Source organism: Larus michahellis, chromosome 4, assembly GCF_964199755.1.
Source record: "Larus michahellis chromosome 4, bLarMic1.1, whole genome shotgun sequence".
Lineage (NCBI taxonomy): Eukaryota > Metazoa > Chordata > Aves > Charadriiformes > Laridae > Larus > Larus michahellis.
In genome coordinates, this window is record NC_133899.1 from 30,166,475 (window position 1) to 30,184,704 (window position 18,230).

The 18,230-nt window shown below is 44.6% G+C and overlaps 1 protein-coding gene across 4 annotated transcripts in view; it reads left to right on the plus strand.

The window, feature by feature from the left end:
• The window catches only part of RHOJ (ras homolog family member J), a 64,668-nt gene extending 47,136 nt beyond the window's left edge, over positions 1-17,532 (plus strand). Inside the window, exons 2-6 of one of the 4 annotated variants that reach the window (XR_012586608.1) lie at positions 702-760; positions 6,225-6,389; positions 7,658-7,753; positions 8,947-11,376; positions 15,463-17,532. Coding sequence is in view for 2 of the 4 variants with exons in the window: in XM_074583720.1 (XP_074439821.1) it covers positions 702-760; positions 6,225-6,389; positions 7,658-7,753; positions 8,947-9,093 (467 nt within the window). In the remaining 2 variants the exon portion in view is untranslated. Of the gene's footprint in view, positions 1-701; positions 761-6,224; positions 6,390-7,657; positions 7,754-8,946 lie in introns of all 4 variants that reach the window. The other 3 variants (XR_012586609.1, XM_074583720.1, XM_074583719.1) reach the window with 3 other exon arrangements.
• Positions 17,533-18,230: the final 698 nt, after the last annotated feature.

Genomic DNA, 18,230 nt, shown 5'->3' on the forward strand with positions numbered 1-18,230 from the left:
GAATTCTACTGAAGGAGTAAACACACTGAGTGTGATCGATAAACCAAGCCATGCTTTCCTTCATTTGCAGCAGAATCTGTTCAACTTCCCTGCAAATATTAGTGCTCCTCTTCCTCTCTGTCCTTCAAAGCATCCGCCACACAGCCCCATACGTTAAGCACTGCCACCTGCAGTTGCATGACACAGGAGAGGACATGTTGCCCAAGAGGCAGCACACCTCCACTGGGACCCATCAAACATCAACCACTGCTGAATTCTTCATTGTTTCGCAGCCTGGAACAAATAAAATAATAATTAAAAAAAAACAACCCAGCTCTCAACGATCCATGACAAACCCACCCCAATGCTCACGGCGGGGAAGCAGGAATCTTGTGCTTTCAAGTCCTAGCACCTCATGGGGGTCTGCGGGTGGCTGCAGAGACAGAAGCAAATGTCCCCTGGTCTCTGGGTCCCCGGTGGCAGCAATGTGTGCAGCTCATCTCTCTGTGAGGAACCAAGAGCTTGGCATAAAGCAATTGCTTCTGTTAGCTTTAGGTTACCTTCAGTTTGGGTTCAATCTATGTGCTGGGTTTAGGATGCGTTTTCTAAGGTACGTGCTAATGCGTCTAGCACAGGGGTGCGTTGCCATTTTATGTTTAAAACACATAAAAATGAGGCCACTGGTTTGTGCATAAACAACATCTCTTGTTTCTCTCTTCCAGTAACTGTGACTGTGGGAGGACAACAACACCTGCTGGGACTTTATGACACTGCAGGGCAGGTAAATTACTGCAAAACATTTTTAAGTTTCCTTTTCCATGGTTTGTTTGTTACTACCATATACCGGAGTTTGTTGTTCATGCTGTTTGTGGGGTTTTTTTTCCAAATATTAACAATCAGTTATGAGCTGTAATGGATGAGCTGCCGACCTTCTCCTTTTTGTTTTCTACATGGAGATTTCATTCTGGTTCAGAATAAAACATGCACAAACACTCATCCTTAAGACTGCATTTTTTATGAGCAAAAAACTAAAACCTGATTAGGCCGTTTAGCCTCCCATATATCCACTTCCTCCTCCAAATATGACGTTTCATATAAAGTCTGTTTTCTTACATTTACCACAGGGTGGCATTGAAGATACAGAGAAAAATTCCCATTTCTAAGATCAGAAAACTAACATAATACTGCACTAACCTTTTGGTCACCAGCTATTGACTTTTTAAATGGTAAGGCAGCCCGATGGGCACCCATCCCTGCATCCTTCTCCCAGGACAAGGGTGTCCATTACAGGAGAGTCTATATCCTGTGCTTGCTTACATATATAATGCTTTTACTCTTTCCACTCTCCACAGTCTGATACAGTGTGCTTGAACTAAAAGTTTGCCAAAGAGCTCTGGGCTGTGGAGAGAGTATTTCTCACAGCCTTGCTCTGCCAGTAGAAGGGCAGAGAAGAGTACAGGGAGCAACAGGTTTTCATGGTGAAATTTCCCTCTCCTACCTCCAAATGCCAGCAACTGGCAGAATAAAGAAAGGATCACCATCTACAAGAAACTTTGCAGAAAATCACCTGCTGAGAGGGGAGAGAGAAGGTCCCAGGTCCTTCCCGGCCTGGGAAGGTTGGAACCCATGTCCACCAGCTCCTCCAGTAAGAGCTGGCACTGGGCAGTCAAGGACGTGCAGGCAGCAGGAGAGGAAAGCAGATTTGGGAGCCTGCCTCACTCTCTGGGATCCAGCAGCTCTGGATGCTGGGCTTTGCTTTCAGGAGCACTTCTTGGCTGTGCTTTTTGTGGCCATGACTGACTGCCACGAAACGCATAAAGGAGTGGTGGAAGTGCAGAAGGAGACTCTCCTGTCTTGCAGAAGGCCACTTATTAAAGAATATACTTTGCAGCAGTACGCAGAGAGGTGTAACAAAATGCATCAGGACAGACTGTCACTTCCAGAAAAACCTGCATTCAGCAGCACTGGGGATTTTGTGCTTTGGGTTTCACTTTTTTTATTTCTTTCCTATCACATGTGTGTAGTATGCAATGGTCACTTCACAGCTAGCTTGGTGTCACTTACAGGCTGCCCATCCTCTCTATTTACATGGTGCAAACACATGATCCAAATGCTAGTCCCAAAATATGGTCCAAATCCTTGTCCCATGTTCAATGCATGTTCAATTTTCTATTCTGCACTCACGAACACAGAGCTCAGAGTGTGTCTGTCACAATCCAGCAGCACTGCAAGCCTTTGCAAACAAGACTGGAGTTATATTCAGTTCTCAGTCAGATCTTACCCAGTGCCTTAATATTTCTACTTGTTTCGTAGGGCTGACAGTTCCACCTGCCACCCATTTCCTCAGCAACACATCCTTTCATTTGTCCTCCTGAGCCAGAAGAAGCACTAATCTGTCTCTTTGATAAACTTCACCCCTTCATCCTTTCCTCCACAGTCATTTTGCCCGCTCCTGCTTCAAACTAGCCAGAGCACCGCCTGCCTCCAAGCACCATTTCTAAGTCATCAGCCTCCTTTCCCTTTCAGACCTTGGTCCAGAGGACGTGGCCATCCAGTCAAAACTGAGAGCATGAATCACTTCTTGATGACTAGATTGTATCTCCGTGGAGGCTGAAAGGATGATGCTTCCCACATGCTCAAACTATAACAACGGATCATCTGGGTTGTTTCCTCCCTCCTTCTCCTTGCGCTTTGTGGCTTTCCAAAGGCTTCGGTGTGAAGTCACAGCCAAAAATAGCACTTGACATTACGGTGCTATAAAACATATGCTAATGAAATAACAATTGGAAAATGTACTCCTGCAGCAGGACCCTCTGTCAGCCTGAAGGGAGAGCTGGCAGGGACCCCAGATCTGGGGTATCTGGTTTTCTGCATCCCTGGCACAAACAGTCCTAGGAGGAAAAAAACGTTGGTCTTTTTCCCCCAAGCTGGACTCAGGTGTGGAGTACTTTAACGGGCTGACGTGGCAGGGAGTGTACGTGAGATCAGCATGGCACTAACATAAAAAAAGAAAGTTTTGCTGTACTTTCTGGGCCCAAGCGCTGCAAGGCAGCTGGTGGCAAGAGAGCAGGGAGGGAGGAACACCGGTTGATGCCTTTCAGCCCCAGCAAGTCATAGGCATGTAACTCGGCAAGGCCAGATCTGTCACTGGCATTTCCCTGCCAAACCAGTGTCCGGGCAGCGTAACTGGGAAGCCTTGCGCTCCCTAAATAACAGGCAGCGAAATGCAAGCACGAACCAGGGAAAGAAATTAATGATCAGCTACAGCCCAACCCCATGAGGACTCACATCTCTTCCCAAACACCAGTGTCACTAACTGCAGCGCCTCTGGATGCGCCCCACACCCATGCAAATGTCCAGTCCCTTTTTTACACTGCTTATTTGCTTGACTTCAACCGTTTCTAAGTGAGAAATGATCCTGATGCACCATATCTCATAATGGTCCATTGCAAGATTTTAGAGCCTTCTCCTGGTGAGCAGGTACAAACAGAGACAGGGTCCTTGTCTGTTGTGGTTTGGAGGCTCCGGCCAGCCTGCAGACACAGACGTGTACCAGAGCCCAGATCAACTCTCATCCCCAGCTGTGCTTTAACGTGTCCCTGCAAGCTCCCGTGTGCCCTGGTGGGTGGGTGACAAGACCTCTGCTACGTGATGTGTGGTTGTCCCTCCTTACAGCTTATATAAGGCTCTGCCCTGCCAGCACAAATCGGGAGCGCTCCCCCCAAAAAAAGGATTTTCTAGGGGCTACAAAGGAACAAGCGAAATAAAATGAAATGCACACTCCTGTAGAGGTCTCCGCCAGGCAGAGCGCTTGTGGCTTTTAGTTTGTAATTTTAATGGTACAGTAAGTTCCAGCCCCTCTAAATATGCACGTCTGGAATATTGAAACTGGTTATATTTAGCAAATTTCTTTCCAAAAATCCTAAATCACGATTCCTCGAGGGGTTGCTGCCACCACGTGGCTGTTTTAGGAGGCTGATTTGCAGCGATTAAACTGAAAACACAGAAGAGGCCTTTGCCAAGCACCTAGTATCAGCCCGTGCTGACTGTGGCATAAACATACTTAAACTCAGGTTTGATGTTCTGTGTTAAAATAACGTCCCATAATCAGGCCAGGCCTTCCTAACCCACAGCATCCACATAAAACTCGTCTGTGTCTATAATGCAATTGCTCTGTTGATCACATTGTCTTGGCATCCACTTTGCCTCTATTAATTCATCTCCTGGGAGCTGGGTGTCATCTCCAGAGCCTCAAATAAATATCCTCCCATTGACTTTGCTTCTTCGTGGCCCGTGTCACTGATGTTCCCACAAACGTCTCTGAGGTTTTTTTCCACGCCATTCCTTGAACATGGGGAATCCACTCTTTCTTGGGGGGGTGCTATGTCGAAACACCTCCTCTTACCTTGTAAATCCTTCTTCAGATCAATACTTTCTATGACACTGGAAAGAGAAAGGTCAGCTGACAACTACTCTGGCTTTACCCCAAATACTGTGGCTGTGGGGCTGGAGGTGGTAACTGGGAATTTACTCTTCCTGTTGAAGTGGGTTGGGGACAATGAACATTCAGTTAGACGCAACAAAACATTTTGTTTGTGGTTTAGGATGTTTCTTTAAACTTCGTTTTAATGAAACGGAGCTAAATTTGGCCTCATACTTCCTTTCAAAATAAATAATTGTTTTTGTTTGTTTAGGAAAGGTTGGAGCAGGCTGTTTTTACATAATTCATTAGTATTTTTCAGAAACTAGTGTTGATTCTGAAGTAGCCTGGGTCATTTTATCACTGCATACTCAATGAACAGAAGACTTCAGAAAGATTTACCAGTCTCAACTCATAACTAAGCCCACTCATCTGTTGACGCAATCAAAGCAAGACAGAATCAAGGCTGAATTAAGACACCGTCTAATCTGGGCACACAGTGATACAGTCCTGCATCCGTTTGTCCTGCAGGATAGACTGCTGTTGCATTGCTCCTGCCCCTAATGCGGATTTTCCCCACCTCAAATAAATGTTATCAAGTCTGAGTAACAGTGCCTGGATATCTTTCCCCCCACCACCCCTTTTCATTGAGTTACTAACTATTTCAATATCTGCAAAGCAAAATTGCATCAGTTGAGTTTTCATACAGTTACAACCAAAAGTAACCCTACCGCAGAGATCTGACGCTTGCACAGAATGCAGAAACTATAAACTAACGAACTAGGTCTCAGTCAGGCTTGACAGCAACACGTGTTATTTCCCACACTCCAACTTTGTGTTTCTTTCCCCTTTTTTAATGCTGCACCCCAAAAAAAAAAGTCTTCAAGAACAGGTGTATCCCCTCTAAAAGCATCTGTTTCATTGCACTGAAATTTTCTAACAGGTTTCATTGAAAAGTATCCGTCAGACACAGCTACATATGCTCTCACTATCAGAAAGAGACAGCCTATCCCTTTCACACGGCTTGCAAAAACCTCTGCTTGCTCTCAACATCTCAAGCTTGAAAACAGACTCAAATTCTTCATTGAAGCCAGCTTATGAAAGCCAGCTCTCGACGTGACACAGCTGCGCTTTGAGCTGTTTGAAAATTTACCCTCTTCACAACTAGCACAAAGAGAAGACACCTCTCCTTCCCCAGTCCAGGGCCTGTGGAAACACTAAATCACCTCCAGTGATTTACCCAGCCACTGCAGACTGGATTTGATCTGTTTTGTGCTTTCAAGACCAGTGTCTTCTGCTGACTGACGCTAGGTACCATGCAATGGCACCAAATAGCCTGGAGACCTATATCTGTTGTATACGGTCATGTCTATAATGCCTACTGGGGAATAGAAAGCCCATAATATTAACAGAAAAGCCTCTAGAGATGTGTGTCATCAGGAAATATTAGCTAGTGGTGACAGTCAAATAATGCTTCCCAGGATGGTATCACATTGCTGGAGGCCTGAGGCTGGTACGCACAGCCTCAAGACCAATTTTTATGACACCACCAGTGATGGCCACTGTTTAGCCTTACCCTGTACACCAGCATCACCACGGATGATACAGACACAGACAAAATGCATTAGCTCTTTTGGGTAAACATACTGACAAAACAGCACCCCTGGCCCGTGAGGGCTGATTTCCCCCCAGCAGCTCCCCGGAGGTTATTGGCGTGCATGAGCACGGAGGGACAGTGTTGAGCAGGTCATCAAGAGGCAGCATGATGCCCTCATCTGCAGTTATCCCCCACTCTATAACACACTTGCTGTTTTCTCCCTGGCAGGAGGACTACAACCAGCTGAGACCCCTGTCCTACCCCAACACGGATGTGTTCTTGATCTGCTTCTCAGTGGTGAACCCTGCCTCGTACCACAATGTCCAGGAGGAGTGGGTGCCTGAGCTGAAAGTCTGCATGCCCAATGTGCCTTACGTCCTCATAGGAACACAGGTAATGCTCCTCTGGGGCACTGTTGGCCATCGTGGGGGTCTTCAGGGCAAGGGGGCTCCTACTCCACCCCAGGAGTGGCAACAAGGCTGAGCTCTCTGGAAATGTTTCCTATTTAACTTCTTATGTGAAATGCATCCAGACTTCCCCATTGGAGGAAACCTCAGGGACTGGTAGTGGAAATCAACATGCAGATGTCCCATCATGCTAGTCACGACTGGCAAAACGTATCCCATCTTTTTATTGAAATGTATATTAAGGTGGCAACAAGGCATAAATATCTATAGGGAGAAAAGATTTCTGACAGGCCTTTAGTGAGGGGAAAAAAAACCCATCAAAGTCTGTGGTTAGAAGTAGAAGCTAAACTTCAAAATAAATTTTAAGAGTAGGAATAATGAACCAAATGTCTTAGAGACATGGGAAGGAAATAGCCTCCCTCATGCTTTACATCAACATTGCAATTAGTGACTTGCTGTTCTGCTTGTGTTATAGTGGAAGTTAGACTAAACCATCAAACCACTTTATTTTGACCTTAAAATCTATGAATCTATCCATCAAATAAAAATGCCTTAAGTATGGGTTTTGCTTCCAAGATACAGAGTGACTAGAGATTGTGAGAAGTAGGGATACAACTGTCTGGAAAATGTCCGAACACCGGACAGCAACCTAAGCCAAGTTAGAGAAACAGATCAAATTCTGGTCGAAACCAAAATCTTTATGCCGTAGGAAAGTCCAATCATTCAAACTCTGGCTTTGTTTTCCCCACTGGAATAATCTAAGACACCCATTTTAAAATAGAAGTATTACCCTTTGGATCACACGCTCTGAAAATGGATGGGTTTGAAATGCCAGGATGCTTCACTTTGATGTTTTCCATGGAAACAAGGGATTTTATTTCAAGTAAGTCAGACTGAGCTGCGTCTGTCTGGCCTGTGTTTTTCGGGTGATGCAGTGCAGGGTCGCTGCAGCCTCCCCTTCCAGTGTGGCTCAGGCTTCCACTAAACCACATCTTTACTTTACCACAGATATCTGAGCTGTGGCCCAAAAACCCATCAGTGAGAACTAATTCATGTTAAACAGAAGGGAAAAAAAAACAAAAAGAACCAAAAAGGAAAATATATGTGCAACTGATTTCTGAAGTATCCTCTGAGGCCGGGGGGACAGATGCCCTTATGCAAGGACATGACTGTGGGTTTGTAAAGCTATGTATATCTGCCTCAAGAATTACAGCGAGGTGGTACTCAGCACAAGGTTTGTGTATTTTCTACTAGATTGATCTCCGGGATGATCCCAAAACTTTGGCTCGGCTGCTTTACATGAAGGAGAAACCACTCACCTACGAGCACGGAGTGAAGCTAGCGAAGGAGGTAATAGCTTTTTCTGAAGTCCCATGAAATCGATTGATCACAGCTTTCCATTGGGTTTGTTCCATTGAAGGTGAACTCCTCCAGGGCGCATTGGTTGGTCCCAGCCAGAGATTAAAGCCTCTGTTCAAACAGGCTGGACCCAGGCACAGGCTGTGGCTCCTCAGCCTGCTGTTCTGCTGCAATACCCTATTGACCTCTAAGCAAAGCAGCAAGGTACACAGGGCAGCAGGTGGCAAATGGGCAAATTTTACTGCCTACTTTACCTGTAAAGTGTTTCTTGTTCAGGCTTCTGCCAGAAGGTGCACGCGGCAAACCCCTCTCTGCAGTCACCTCCTTCCAAACTCGTCCCTGTCCTTTACAAAAGCACAGACAAATTGATTCTCACTTATCCGTTGCACTTCAAGCAGGAGAGAGGGAGCTCCTGAAGTTTCTGAGCTATTGCACCTTCCTCCGAGAAGATAGGGGGATAAAAGCCCTCCCCAAGCCCTGAAATTCAGGCATCTGGACCCTAGCCATTTCCACCTCATATGCGGCAGGGGCTGTTAGAGGCTTTTGCCTTCAAAGGCGAGCGAAAGCATCCATTAGCAGAAGAAGCTGAGTAAGCAACAAGGATGCTGAATAAGCTGAGACTGCTTTCCCAGGCCCCTGTGTGTGTTTGTGTCATACCAGCATGCCCAGGAGACTTGCATCTCAAGATGATGCTTCCCAGTTCCCGGATGCCAGCTGGAAGCCCTCCCCCAGGTAGCAGCTCCCTGACGTTGCAGGAGGCAGGACACAAGAGTGACAGGTCGGGGCAGAAGAGCCAAGTATATGAAGGGGTTCAGCTAACAACCCGTCATCTCCTTGAAACCCTCCCCAGCTGCACAGTTGGGAGGCCAAGCTCCTGGTCCAGCACTCAACCTGGGTGCAGTCCCCCTCTCTCTGGAGGGTCGTACAGAGAATTTCAGCTCCCCGTTAACCCTCTGTGGTGAGATACTCGTGTTGGTGCTCAGCCCTGCTCCCTCGCTCAGGATGACCATCCGAGCTTGTTGCTTAATCCTATAGGCAGCCAGATACAAAACACAGCAAAGACCTGACCCCCTTTCTAAAGGTCTGGGCTTCCCTCCGTGTCAGGACATGTAAAATGTTGATGGAACAGGGTCGCTCTGTCTCTCCCAGCAGTGGGTACTCACATTTTCTCTCCTCTCTTTCAGATTGGAGCACAGTGCTATCTGGAATGCTCAGCCCTCACGCAGAAAGGCCTTAAGACTGTCTTCGATGAAGCCATCCTGACTATTTTCCACCCCAAGAAGAAGAAGAAGCGTTGTGCAAAGTGCCACCGCTGCTGCACCCTTGTGTGAAGTCACTTGGAAAGAAAAGTGAGATGAGTTCAATGAAACCAAGCAGGTTAGAAAGGCAATGAAGGTCACATGCAACTGAAATGGGGAACATGACCAGAAAGGGGTCCTTCTTACCCAAATATAGGAGCCCTCCGTTCTGTGAAACCTCCAAGCTGTATCACACTAGGCCAACTCATGTCTATGTGCTTTCCTAACCCTCCAGAGTTGTATGCAGCCTGCTCCCACTACTGCAGGCTGCACTGAGACAACAGAAACCAGGATGCCTGATCCTGCTTGACTCCTCACCTTAGGAATGGGGTGAAGGTGCCGTGTGGAAAAACAAAGAACTAAAGGTGGTAAAAGAAACAAAAGCAACTCCATTTATGGCCTTAAGCAAGAACTGATCAAAATTAGGAATTTGCAGTACTTAGAAATTGAATCTGAATTGACTGAGAGCACATGGAGATCTGTAGAAATCTAATATGTAAGCTATAGGTAGGACATACTTCTAAATTACTCTTCTTTTATAAGACTCGCTGGTTCAAGAAATACTGTAGTTTGTTCAGACCACATGGAAGCAAAGATGGAGTGATTCCAGTTTGTTTTCACTTAATGGTGAAACTTCACAGCGTTAGGATGTTGCTGCACCCAAGCTATCAAAATGGATCAACACTTACCTCCAGACTTAAGGAATGTTCTTACAACAAAAAAATGCAAATAGCTGTATTTTTACAGGGGAATGTTCACGCTGAGCCATGTTTCCATAAGCTGGGAAAGGAAGAACAGAGTTGTAGCATTAATGTACTGAAACAAAGAAATTCTGCCACCAAAGAACACTGCCCTGGACATGAAATAGCAGCGTGGAACAATCTCCCTTCCAAACTGAGACCATGAGCGAGACACATTGCCATGGCAACTGAAAATTTACCTTATAGATCAGCTGGATTTCTACATCTCACCCAGCAGACAAAAATAGCAAAAACAAAAAGCCAAAGGTCATACTGACTTCCAGTGCTTTAAGGTGATCTGATTGCCTTAAAAATTATATATTATTTTTTTAATGCAGTATCTCATGTAAAAAATCTCATCAAAGTGGAGTTGTAAACACGTTGATTTATTGTAGCCTCCCTTCTCCCATTCATTTCTTCTTTCTTTGCTCCCATTTTTCCATCTTCGTTGCCGTGAGTGCTGTGTAAGTTGCAACGTGGCTGCAGTCCTCAGGAGTAAACTTTCAGACGAGCGGCAGGCGACGGGCTGCAGCCGAGAGCGCAGAGATGGGAAGCGCAGCCCTTCAGAGAAGAGAAGCTGGCCTGTTGGCTCTCTTTGCCATTGAAGAAAGCATGCCTTTTCGCTAAAGCCTCTCCAGGGAGCCTGTACTTTTGCGCATCACAGCAACACAGACGCTCAGAGGTGAACTCGAAGGGCGTCTCGTTACTTGCATCCGCCTTCGGGTACCCTGGCAATGCCATGAGACTGTCTGGTTATGGATTTCATTCCCCAAGCGGAAAGTCCCAGTGCCAGCAAATATAGATTTGAAAACCTCGGATGTAACTCCTTGCAAAAGCAGTGTCTGTAGTCAGCATTTCCAGAAGTGCTAGGAGTAAGCAAGTAACAACAGTGCACCCTCCCATCCCGGGGACACGCGCCCTGTGCCCCCCCGCGCCCCACTCCAGGCCGCTGCCAGCCCACTCCTCTTCTGCAGCACAGTAGTGTGGCTGAGGACACACACGCAGCCAGAAAAACTCTCGTGATTAGTGATGAATTACAGACCCGGTGTTACTCTGAGCAATTAGCGACTTCAGCAGGACTCCAGGAACTGCACCCTTGGCGCAGAGAAGGGAAGAAGCAGGATGCAGTGCCTAATCCTGCAGTCATCGAGGCTTACGGATCCAAGCTCCTTCTTTAGCACAAATTCAATTTACCATGGACACCTACAGAAACCAGCTCCGACAACCCAAAATGTTTCCAGGTAGAAATCAACTGTTCTCTCCGACAAAAGTGATCAAATTCGAGGCAAATGCCTTGTTGCTGTTACCCAGCCAGCTTTCACTCATCATCTCTTTCCTGCTGCACATAAGCATGGATGAAGACAGAGGTGTGCTAAATCAAAGACAGGCAAAAGAAACACTTCCTCACTGCTGGCATTCTTTGGGCATATTTTATATTGGGTTTTGTTATGTCCCAGACATTTGCTTCGAATGGACTGGCTGATAAAGCACAGCTCCGAGGGAGGGCAGGGCTGAAGCCCGGTGAAGGGGCTCGTGTCGTGCCGCAGAGGCTGTGTTGCCATCCCCGGGCAGAGCAGTGAGTATTGGCGCAGCTGGGGCGCTGGCAATCAGCTGAACTGTGACATGAAATGAGATATTAGGGGAGTATGAGGAAAACCAGGAGTGGACTAAATAAATAAGTATTTAGGGAATGTGTGTTGGCTTACAACATGACTAGAAGTCCACTGAAACCAAAAAAGAAAAAAAAAAAAAAGCTTTCAACAGATTCAGATTTCAGAGAAAATTAGAGCTTCGCTGTACTGCCATTTACTTCAGTGGAAATAAAATAGGATTATTACTTTGTTTTAGCGCGTGTAGGTTGCTGTAGAGTGCTAGCCTATATAGAATTCTCTGGTTAAAGTAAGTGAAGTCTGTTTTAGCTGAAGTGCAATGCAAACACTCAGGTTGGGGCTGCCAGATATTCTTAGAGCTTCAGAAAATAGAGGAAATAGAAATCCAGACTGACAGCTGAGCTCATCATAAGATAATGAGCACACTGGAAAAGTGCAATATAGCATTCCCGGCATGCATCAGATAAAGCCACAAATAATCAAATTATATTTTTGTGTGCCACCGAGTGTCAGGGGTGTCTATTAATGCTAATGGGATGGCATAGGATAGGCATATAAAATCAAAAATCAAATAGGAAGCTGTAGCATTAACATAACTGCAGTGGTTCGAGGAAAATTAATGAAAAATATATGGTGATGTAGAAACTAAAATGCTACTGTGCTAACGTATTAAACTGCAGCACCCTGCACAAATCATTGCATAGCAGTGAAAGCAGATACAAAAGTATTAATATGCATCCAAAAAATGTTAAGACTAACCAGGATTTTATTTGCACTTACAAACCCAAGCACATCAAGTTTGTGAGGCAGCAAAATTTCAAGTTTTTCAAGATGACTGTGACCAAAATTTGACATGTGGGAGCTGCAAGGGAGGGAGGGTGGTCACAATCCACTGAGAAATGGCCTCTGCACTCCATTTGTTTTTGATTTCTCTTCCAACAAAAATAAATGTCTTTAAAATAGCCATGGTTAATGCAGGTCCCATAAACATTATTCCTGTGTTAGGTAATGTACACACACTTATCCATGCAATGTGGCACTTACTCAAGGGTCTGCCCTGTTACACTATTATTTTGGGGAGGCAGGAATAGCACAGGCCAACGGGCTTTAGAAAGGGATTGTAGGAAGATGTAAGGAGGGTCATTGACTATCTGGCAAGTCATACCTAATACCTTTTCTAAAAGCCAACAGATGGTGTGTGAACAGGCAGCAAAGCTTATTTCCAGAAATTTCAAAACACCAGGCACAGTGCAAGCGCAGGCATAAGGCAACAGATACAAACTGCAAGTTATTTTCAAGCACCATTAGTAACAAGAAAAGAAAATCAATAAAGGACTGCCAGGTGAAATTCTCACTGTAAGATGAGCTAGAAATCAGACCCTAACTTCACCGTCAAAGGAACGTGGTTAGGAGAGTCATAAAGGCTGTAAACCATCCCGGGAACCTATTTGACAGTGTCCTCTTAATGCAATTAATGTCAAAACCTTTCCTGACAGAGCTGCCTTTGCTAATAGTCTGCTATCATTTCAAAAGCACTGACAATTTACAAGAAATCTGCTAGATCCTGTAAAAGCCATCTCCTTTGGCCTCTTCTGAAACCTTAATGTTCTACCAGGAGTTGTTAACCTGAAGCTGTAGTTTCAAACGGAGCTCCCAAAGGGTTTTCATGCCAACTCCTGCAAGGAGATATTAAAGATATTAGGTATTAGAGAGATATCTCAAGACATTCGAGAGTTTTTATCACATTAAAACAACCTACAGATGCCTCTGCCCTTCAGAGAACTGCTAAAACACCAGGCCAGTGGAACTGGGGCAATCCTGTGCTATATCACCACTTCCAGCATGACCTGAAGGAGGCCTCACAAAGATTTCCACAGTTTGTCCTGTGCCACCCAGAGCTCAGAAAAGTTGGGGAGAATGCAGAAACAAGGCTCTAACCCCACACAGGTCCATCCAGGAGCATTTGTTCAACCAGGTGTAAGTCGCATGTACTTATATCCTCGAGGAGAGGTGGACAGCAGTTCTCCAGATGAGCTCCCCCTGGTTGTCCTATGTACCAAACGCTCCCAGACCTTCTCTCACTGCCCTGTAAATATCTGCTATTACAGTATGTATCTCATGTAGAACAACCAACTACAAGCTCTTGCCTCGCATTGCCTTGAATTAGGCATAATGTGAATTTTTCCCTCAACTTCCAGATGTGCTGGGTCCTGTTGCAAATCTTCTTCTTCCTAGTGGGAACTGCAACATTCACTCTGAGTCCAGCATGACAATCAAAACAATTATTTCAGCAGCCATCATTAATATTTCTCACCTTTTTTCTCTTTCAAAGCACTGCTTCAGTTCAAAATAAACACAGAATTAAATCTAGCGCTGCATCTTAATCTGCAATAAAGCTATTCCAAATACTTTTATTAAGGGATGGATTTTGTCAGTCTCCCTCATACTGAAGAGCATCTTACTTCACAAGGAATTGTCTCCAGCTTCCTCGTGTCTCATTCAATCCCAATGATACTGCTCGTGTAAATGAGGGAGGCTGAATATGGCCATTGGTGACCTGCCCTTGTAGTTAAGATACAACAAAATCTCTTCTAACTGCTCTAGTATTGGTGCCCTGTCCCCCCCAAAAAGCAGTGATTTCCCATTCCCCATACACTGTACAAATCACCTGGTGTTCTGTTGTGCTCGGTACCACAACCTGTCTGGTATCTGCCACCTCTGAGGTAGGGAAGAACTAAGAAATGAGTTGGGAAAGGAGACAAGCCTTGGGCTTGCCGCTACACAAACCAAACAGGACTCCCCCAGAAACAATCCCGGCAACGCAACTCTAGGGAAGTGGCTAAAAACCCACCCGAGGGTGGGAAAATCACTGTAGCAAACAGAGCAACAGGGAACAAACATTTCACTACCAGTGACTGTTGACAAGGATGCATGGGCTTCACTTCCCATTGACAGCAAAGTGTCAAGATCTCATCCAAGATATTGTCCCAAGATTCCAGAGACCTAATTTGAGAACCTTTTACAGGAGCTTGGAAAAGGTTGCAGATGTTCTTGCAAACAACTTCTATTGCTGCCTCCCTTCATCACACCCAACCTCATACGCAGCAAGTGATACAGTGGCCAGTTACACCAATTATATGCATCTAGCAGATGTATTTTCACCATGCAAGCTGCCATGTCCTTACAGAAACGTCCCTCTAATTCAGACATGAAAGATGCCCGTTTGCTTACACAGCTGGCTTACAGCCTGTGACCTTTTCTGTAGCTCTTTTCCCCAAGTGGCACAGCAAATACCTCTTGATTCACCATACTGAAACTTCATCTGGATTAAAAATAAATTGCAATGATATCAATCTGTCTCAAGCCAGGCTCGTTTAAAAGCATATTTGTCTTCTCCAGCAAAGCAATCAACATACGCTCATGTTGGCTCAGGGAACATTTGTTCAATAAACAGGTAGAATGCAGGAATCTTGCTGCATACGCCTTTCTCCCCGTATTTTCCTTTTCCCTGAAGAGGATTTGTGGCACATTTTATCCTACATTAAAAAAATATATATCTGGAAATAACAGAACCTTTTCTTGGTTCACAATTGTATAGGACGGGAGGAGCATCTGCTGTGACAGGAGGTGGGCATGGAGTGAGCTATGTCAGATAACTTGAGCTCTACGTAAAAATGAAGACAAATTTCTACTATAAATGTTTATTTTTCTCTTAGTGAACAAAGACCCTCTGAAAGCAGGAAAAAACCTCCCACTGATTTTGGTAGTGGCTTGTGATCTCAGCTGTCTTCACCTATCAAAACAAAACATGAATAGAAATATTTTGCATCAAAAAGTTGGGACAAAAACACCAATTAGAAGTAATGAATGCAATAGAATAGCATCGACACTTCTGCTCTGGGGCAGAGCTGCAAAATCAGGGCCCAGGACATAATTGGCAATTATGACAGTTTGATCCTAAAACTTAAATTTTATTTTCAGATGTTAAGGGGACACCAATAACTAGGATGAAAAAAATCTTCAAATTCTCTTTTTTTTTTGTTTTGTTTCAGTTAAAGCTTTCAGAACCATGTGAACAAGAATATCTTTTTCCTGGGGAGTTCCAGGAACCCCACCAGAACAGCAAAAAGAGCCAGAACCTCGTTGTAAGAGTTCACAAATCCATATATCACAGAGCAAAAAGCAAAAATCATATGAGTTGCTGTCAATGGTGAAAAATCTCTTTAACTTAGGAAATATGTTAACAAAAATAACTCTGAGGATGATCCCCACCCCTCCTTCCAGAACGTGCAGACCATAATGCAGTGTTTGGCTGCTGCTTCTAACTATAATTTTAGGGTGGGATTTTCAAAGATGCCGTATGTTGGCTTCATTTCAATTCTTATGAAGACAATGGAAAATTTCAATGGGGTCCACACATGACTAATGTGGAAAGCATTTCAGAGTCTACATTTCCTCCTTTTCTGCCCTTTGTTGTGGCTGACCAACCTTTGAGCACACAGATACACCGAGCCAGGTCCAAGAATCTCTTCTACCTTTTGGCTGCTGGTTGTGGACTCCTGAAAGAAGTTAGGCACCTGGAGATTTTGCTGATCTGATCTTTAGCTTGAGCTTTGGAGACTGGATTTGTAACTCCTCTTTTCAAACACTACTGAGGCTGAAGATGAAAATGATTACTTTAACAGCGTAACATTCAAGACAAACGGGTATCTTTGCTGAGTTGGACACTGCACTCATTGCTGTTGCTTAATTTGATCTCATCCCATTCAGGATGCCAGATTTAATTTTGCATTTGGTTTTGCCAAAGATCAGTTTGAGCTCTCGCTGATATCAACTCTGGTGAATTTTGACGTTGATCAGAGGTTAATGAATTCAGAGTAAACAGTTGTCATCTGTCTACAGTTTCCAGATCTTCCAGCACAACAGTTATTTGTACTGATAACGTAGAAGTTTTTGTCTGATGTCTGTCAAAGTAGTTTGGATGTAAGCCATATCCATAGTATGACCGTCTTATCTTCTCTCCCAACACTTTTCCCCAAAACAGGCAGCTGCTCTAACTGCATTACAGAACTGGCAGGCACTGAACTGCCTTGTCAGTGTGGAGTAAATGAGCCCAAACTTTCTGCAAACTCGTAAATATTAATTCATTAATAAGCAATAACATAACGCTATGTGAGAGGGGAAAGACACTGGCAAAGTCTTCTTCGCTTATGAGCAGAAGTGATCTAAGGTGGTGAGCCCACACCGCCAGGTGGGAAATGCTACAGAGCAAGGCGTAGCACGGTGCCCATGCTGCCCAGCAAGTATGGCGTGAGCCCGGCCAAAGGGCTCAGAAGTGCCTCCGTGGAGTCACACCAGGATAACTGGGGCTCAGCAGCACCTTGAGACTGGGAGGGCATCAAAGAAGGCTGCAAACAGGAGCAGAGAGATGGGCCAAACTGTCCTCGAGTGCAAGGATAACTGAGTACAGTTAAATCTTTTATGTTGTTGATGCACTTGCCAAATACCCGCATTTCACTGCAAAGAGATTCTCTGCTCCCCTGAGAACACAAAGACAAGAAAATTTCTCTCCTTTCTTTTTGCATATTACTTCAGCAATATTTAAAGTAACAGTGCAACAAGTTACTCTAATTGAGTTTGTTTGTGAAGCAGATGTAATGACCTTAGCACAAATCGGGACCGAACACATCAGTCAGTTCTTACCAGGTTAAGAAGAAGTTATTTACTTGATGTGTGCAACTGAATTTTTCTCTCTTAAAAGTTGCTGTGTGCAATATCACTGGAGTATGGGGCTGGTAAAACCAAAGGATGAGTACTAAAACATTATGTCTGACTTTTGAGTGATATATCTTTTTTCAAATACTACCCAAATCTTCAGAATTCATGTCAAAGCAATAAAATTTCAAACCAAGGAAACTCAGTTTTCCAGCAATTATGTTTTCATAGTTTAAAAATCATGTAAACAGTATTAGTTTCCTATTTACAGCACATGATTCTGTATTCTTTTGCTTAGCCTCTTTTAAACATGTAATTATTGTATATTGTAACTGCACATTAATATCGTCTATTGTACATAGTTTATTTTAACAAAATAAATGTATTACTAAGTATTTTGACAGCAACATTTTGAGAAGGTGTGATGCTCTGTTTATTTTCCCAGATGCTAATCACATACACTTTGCACGACATTATCGGGTAGGAAAAACACATACTAACACATAGGACTGCTTTTGGATGGTCCAGGAACTACCCACCCCTGGAACCCTTTCAGTGTCCCCAGCAAAAAGTCACACAGGAGGTGACACTGCAGAGGTTTGCTCATGTCGGGCATGTTCTTTTTGGGAAACTGCTGCTTAACCAAATTCTCTGCAGCCTGGAAAGATGGGAAGGTGGAGATGTGGGACCTGCAGGTCTGGCTCCCCGCTGGCACACAGCCTGCGGCTCACCCTGGTCCCGAGGTATCCCTCAGTGACCAGACTGGAGATGTTTAGTCACCCATCTTCCACAAATATTAAGGCAGTTGGTTGGTTGCTCTTTCAGATATAACTTCTTTTTATTATTTTCCTAAGGGGTTCTTGGCATGACTGTCTGTGGTCTCCACTGTGATGTCATAGCACCACAAATGATTATTTTTTTTTTTTCCCTTGAGTGAATATTTAAAGTGTTTTGGAGAGAAGCCATCATGCAGCAGCCTAGGAGGCACTGGAGCTCTCTTGGTAGAGCAACTAGGAGAAGCGTTAGCCCAAGCACCAGGAGTTTTGAGGGGAGTTTGTTACTCCCTGACAACCCTAGCACATGGATAACAAAACCTTCCAACAAA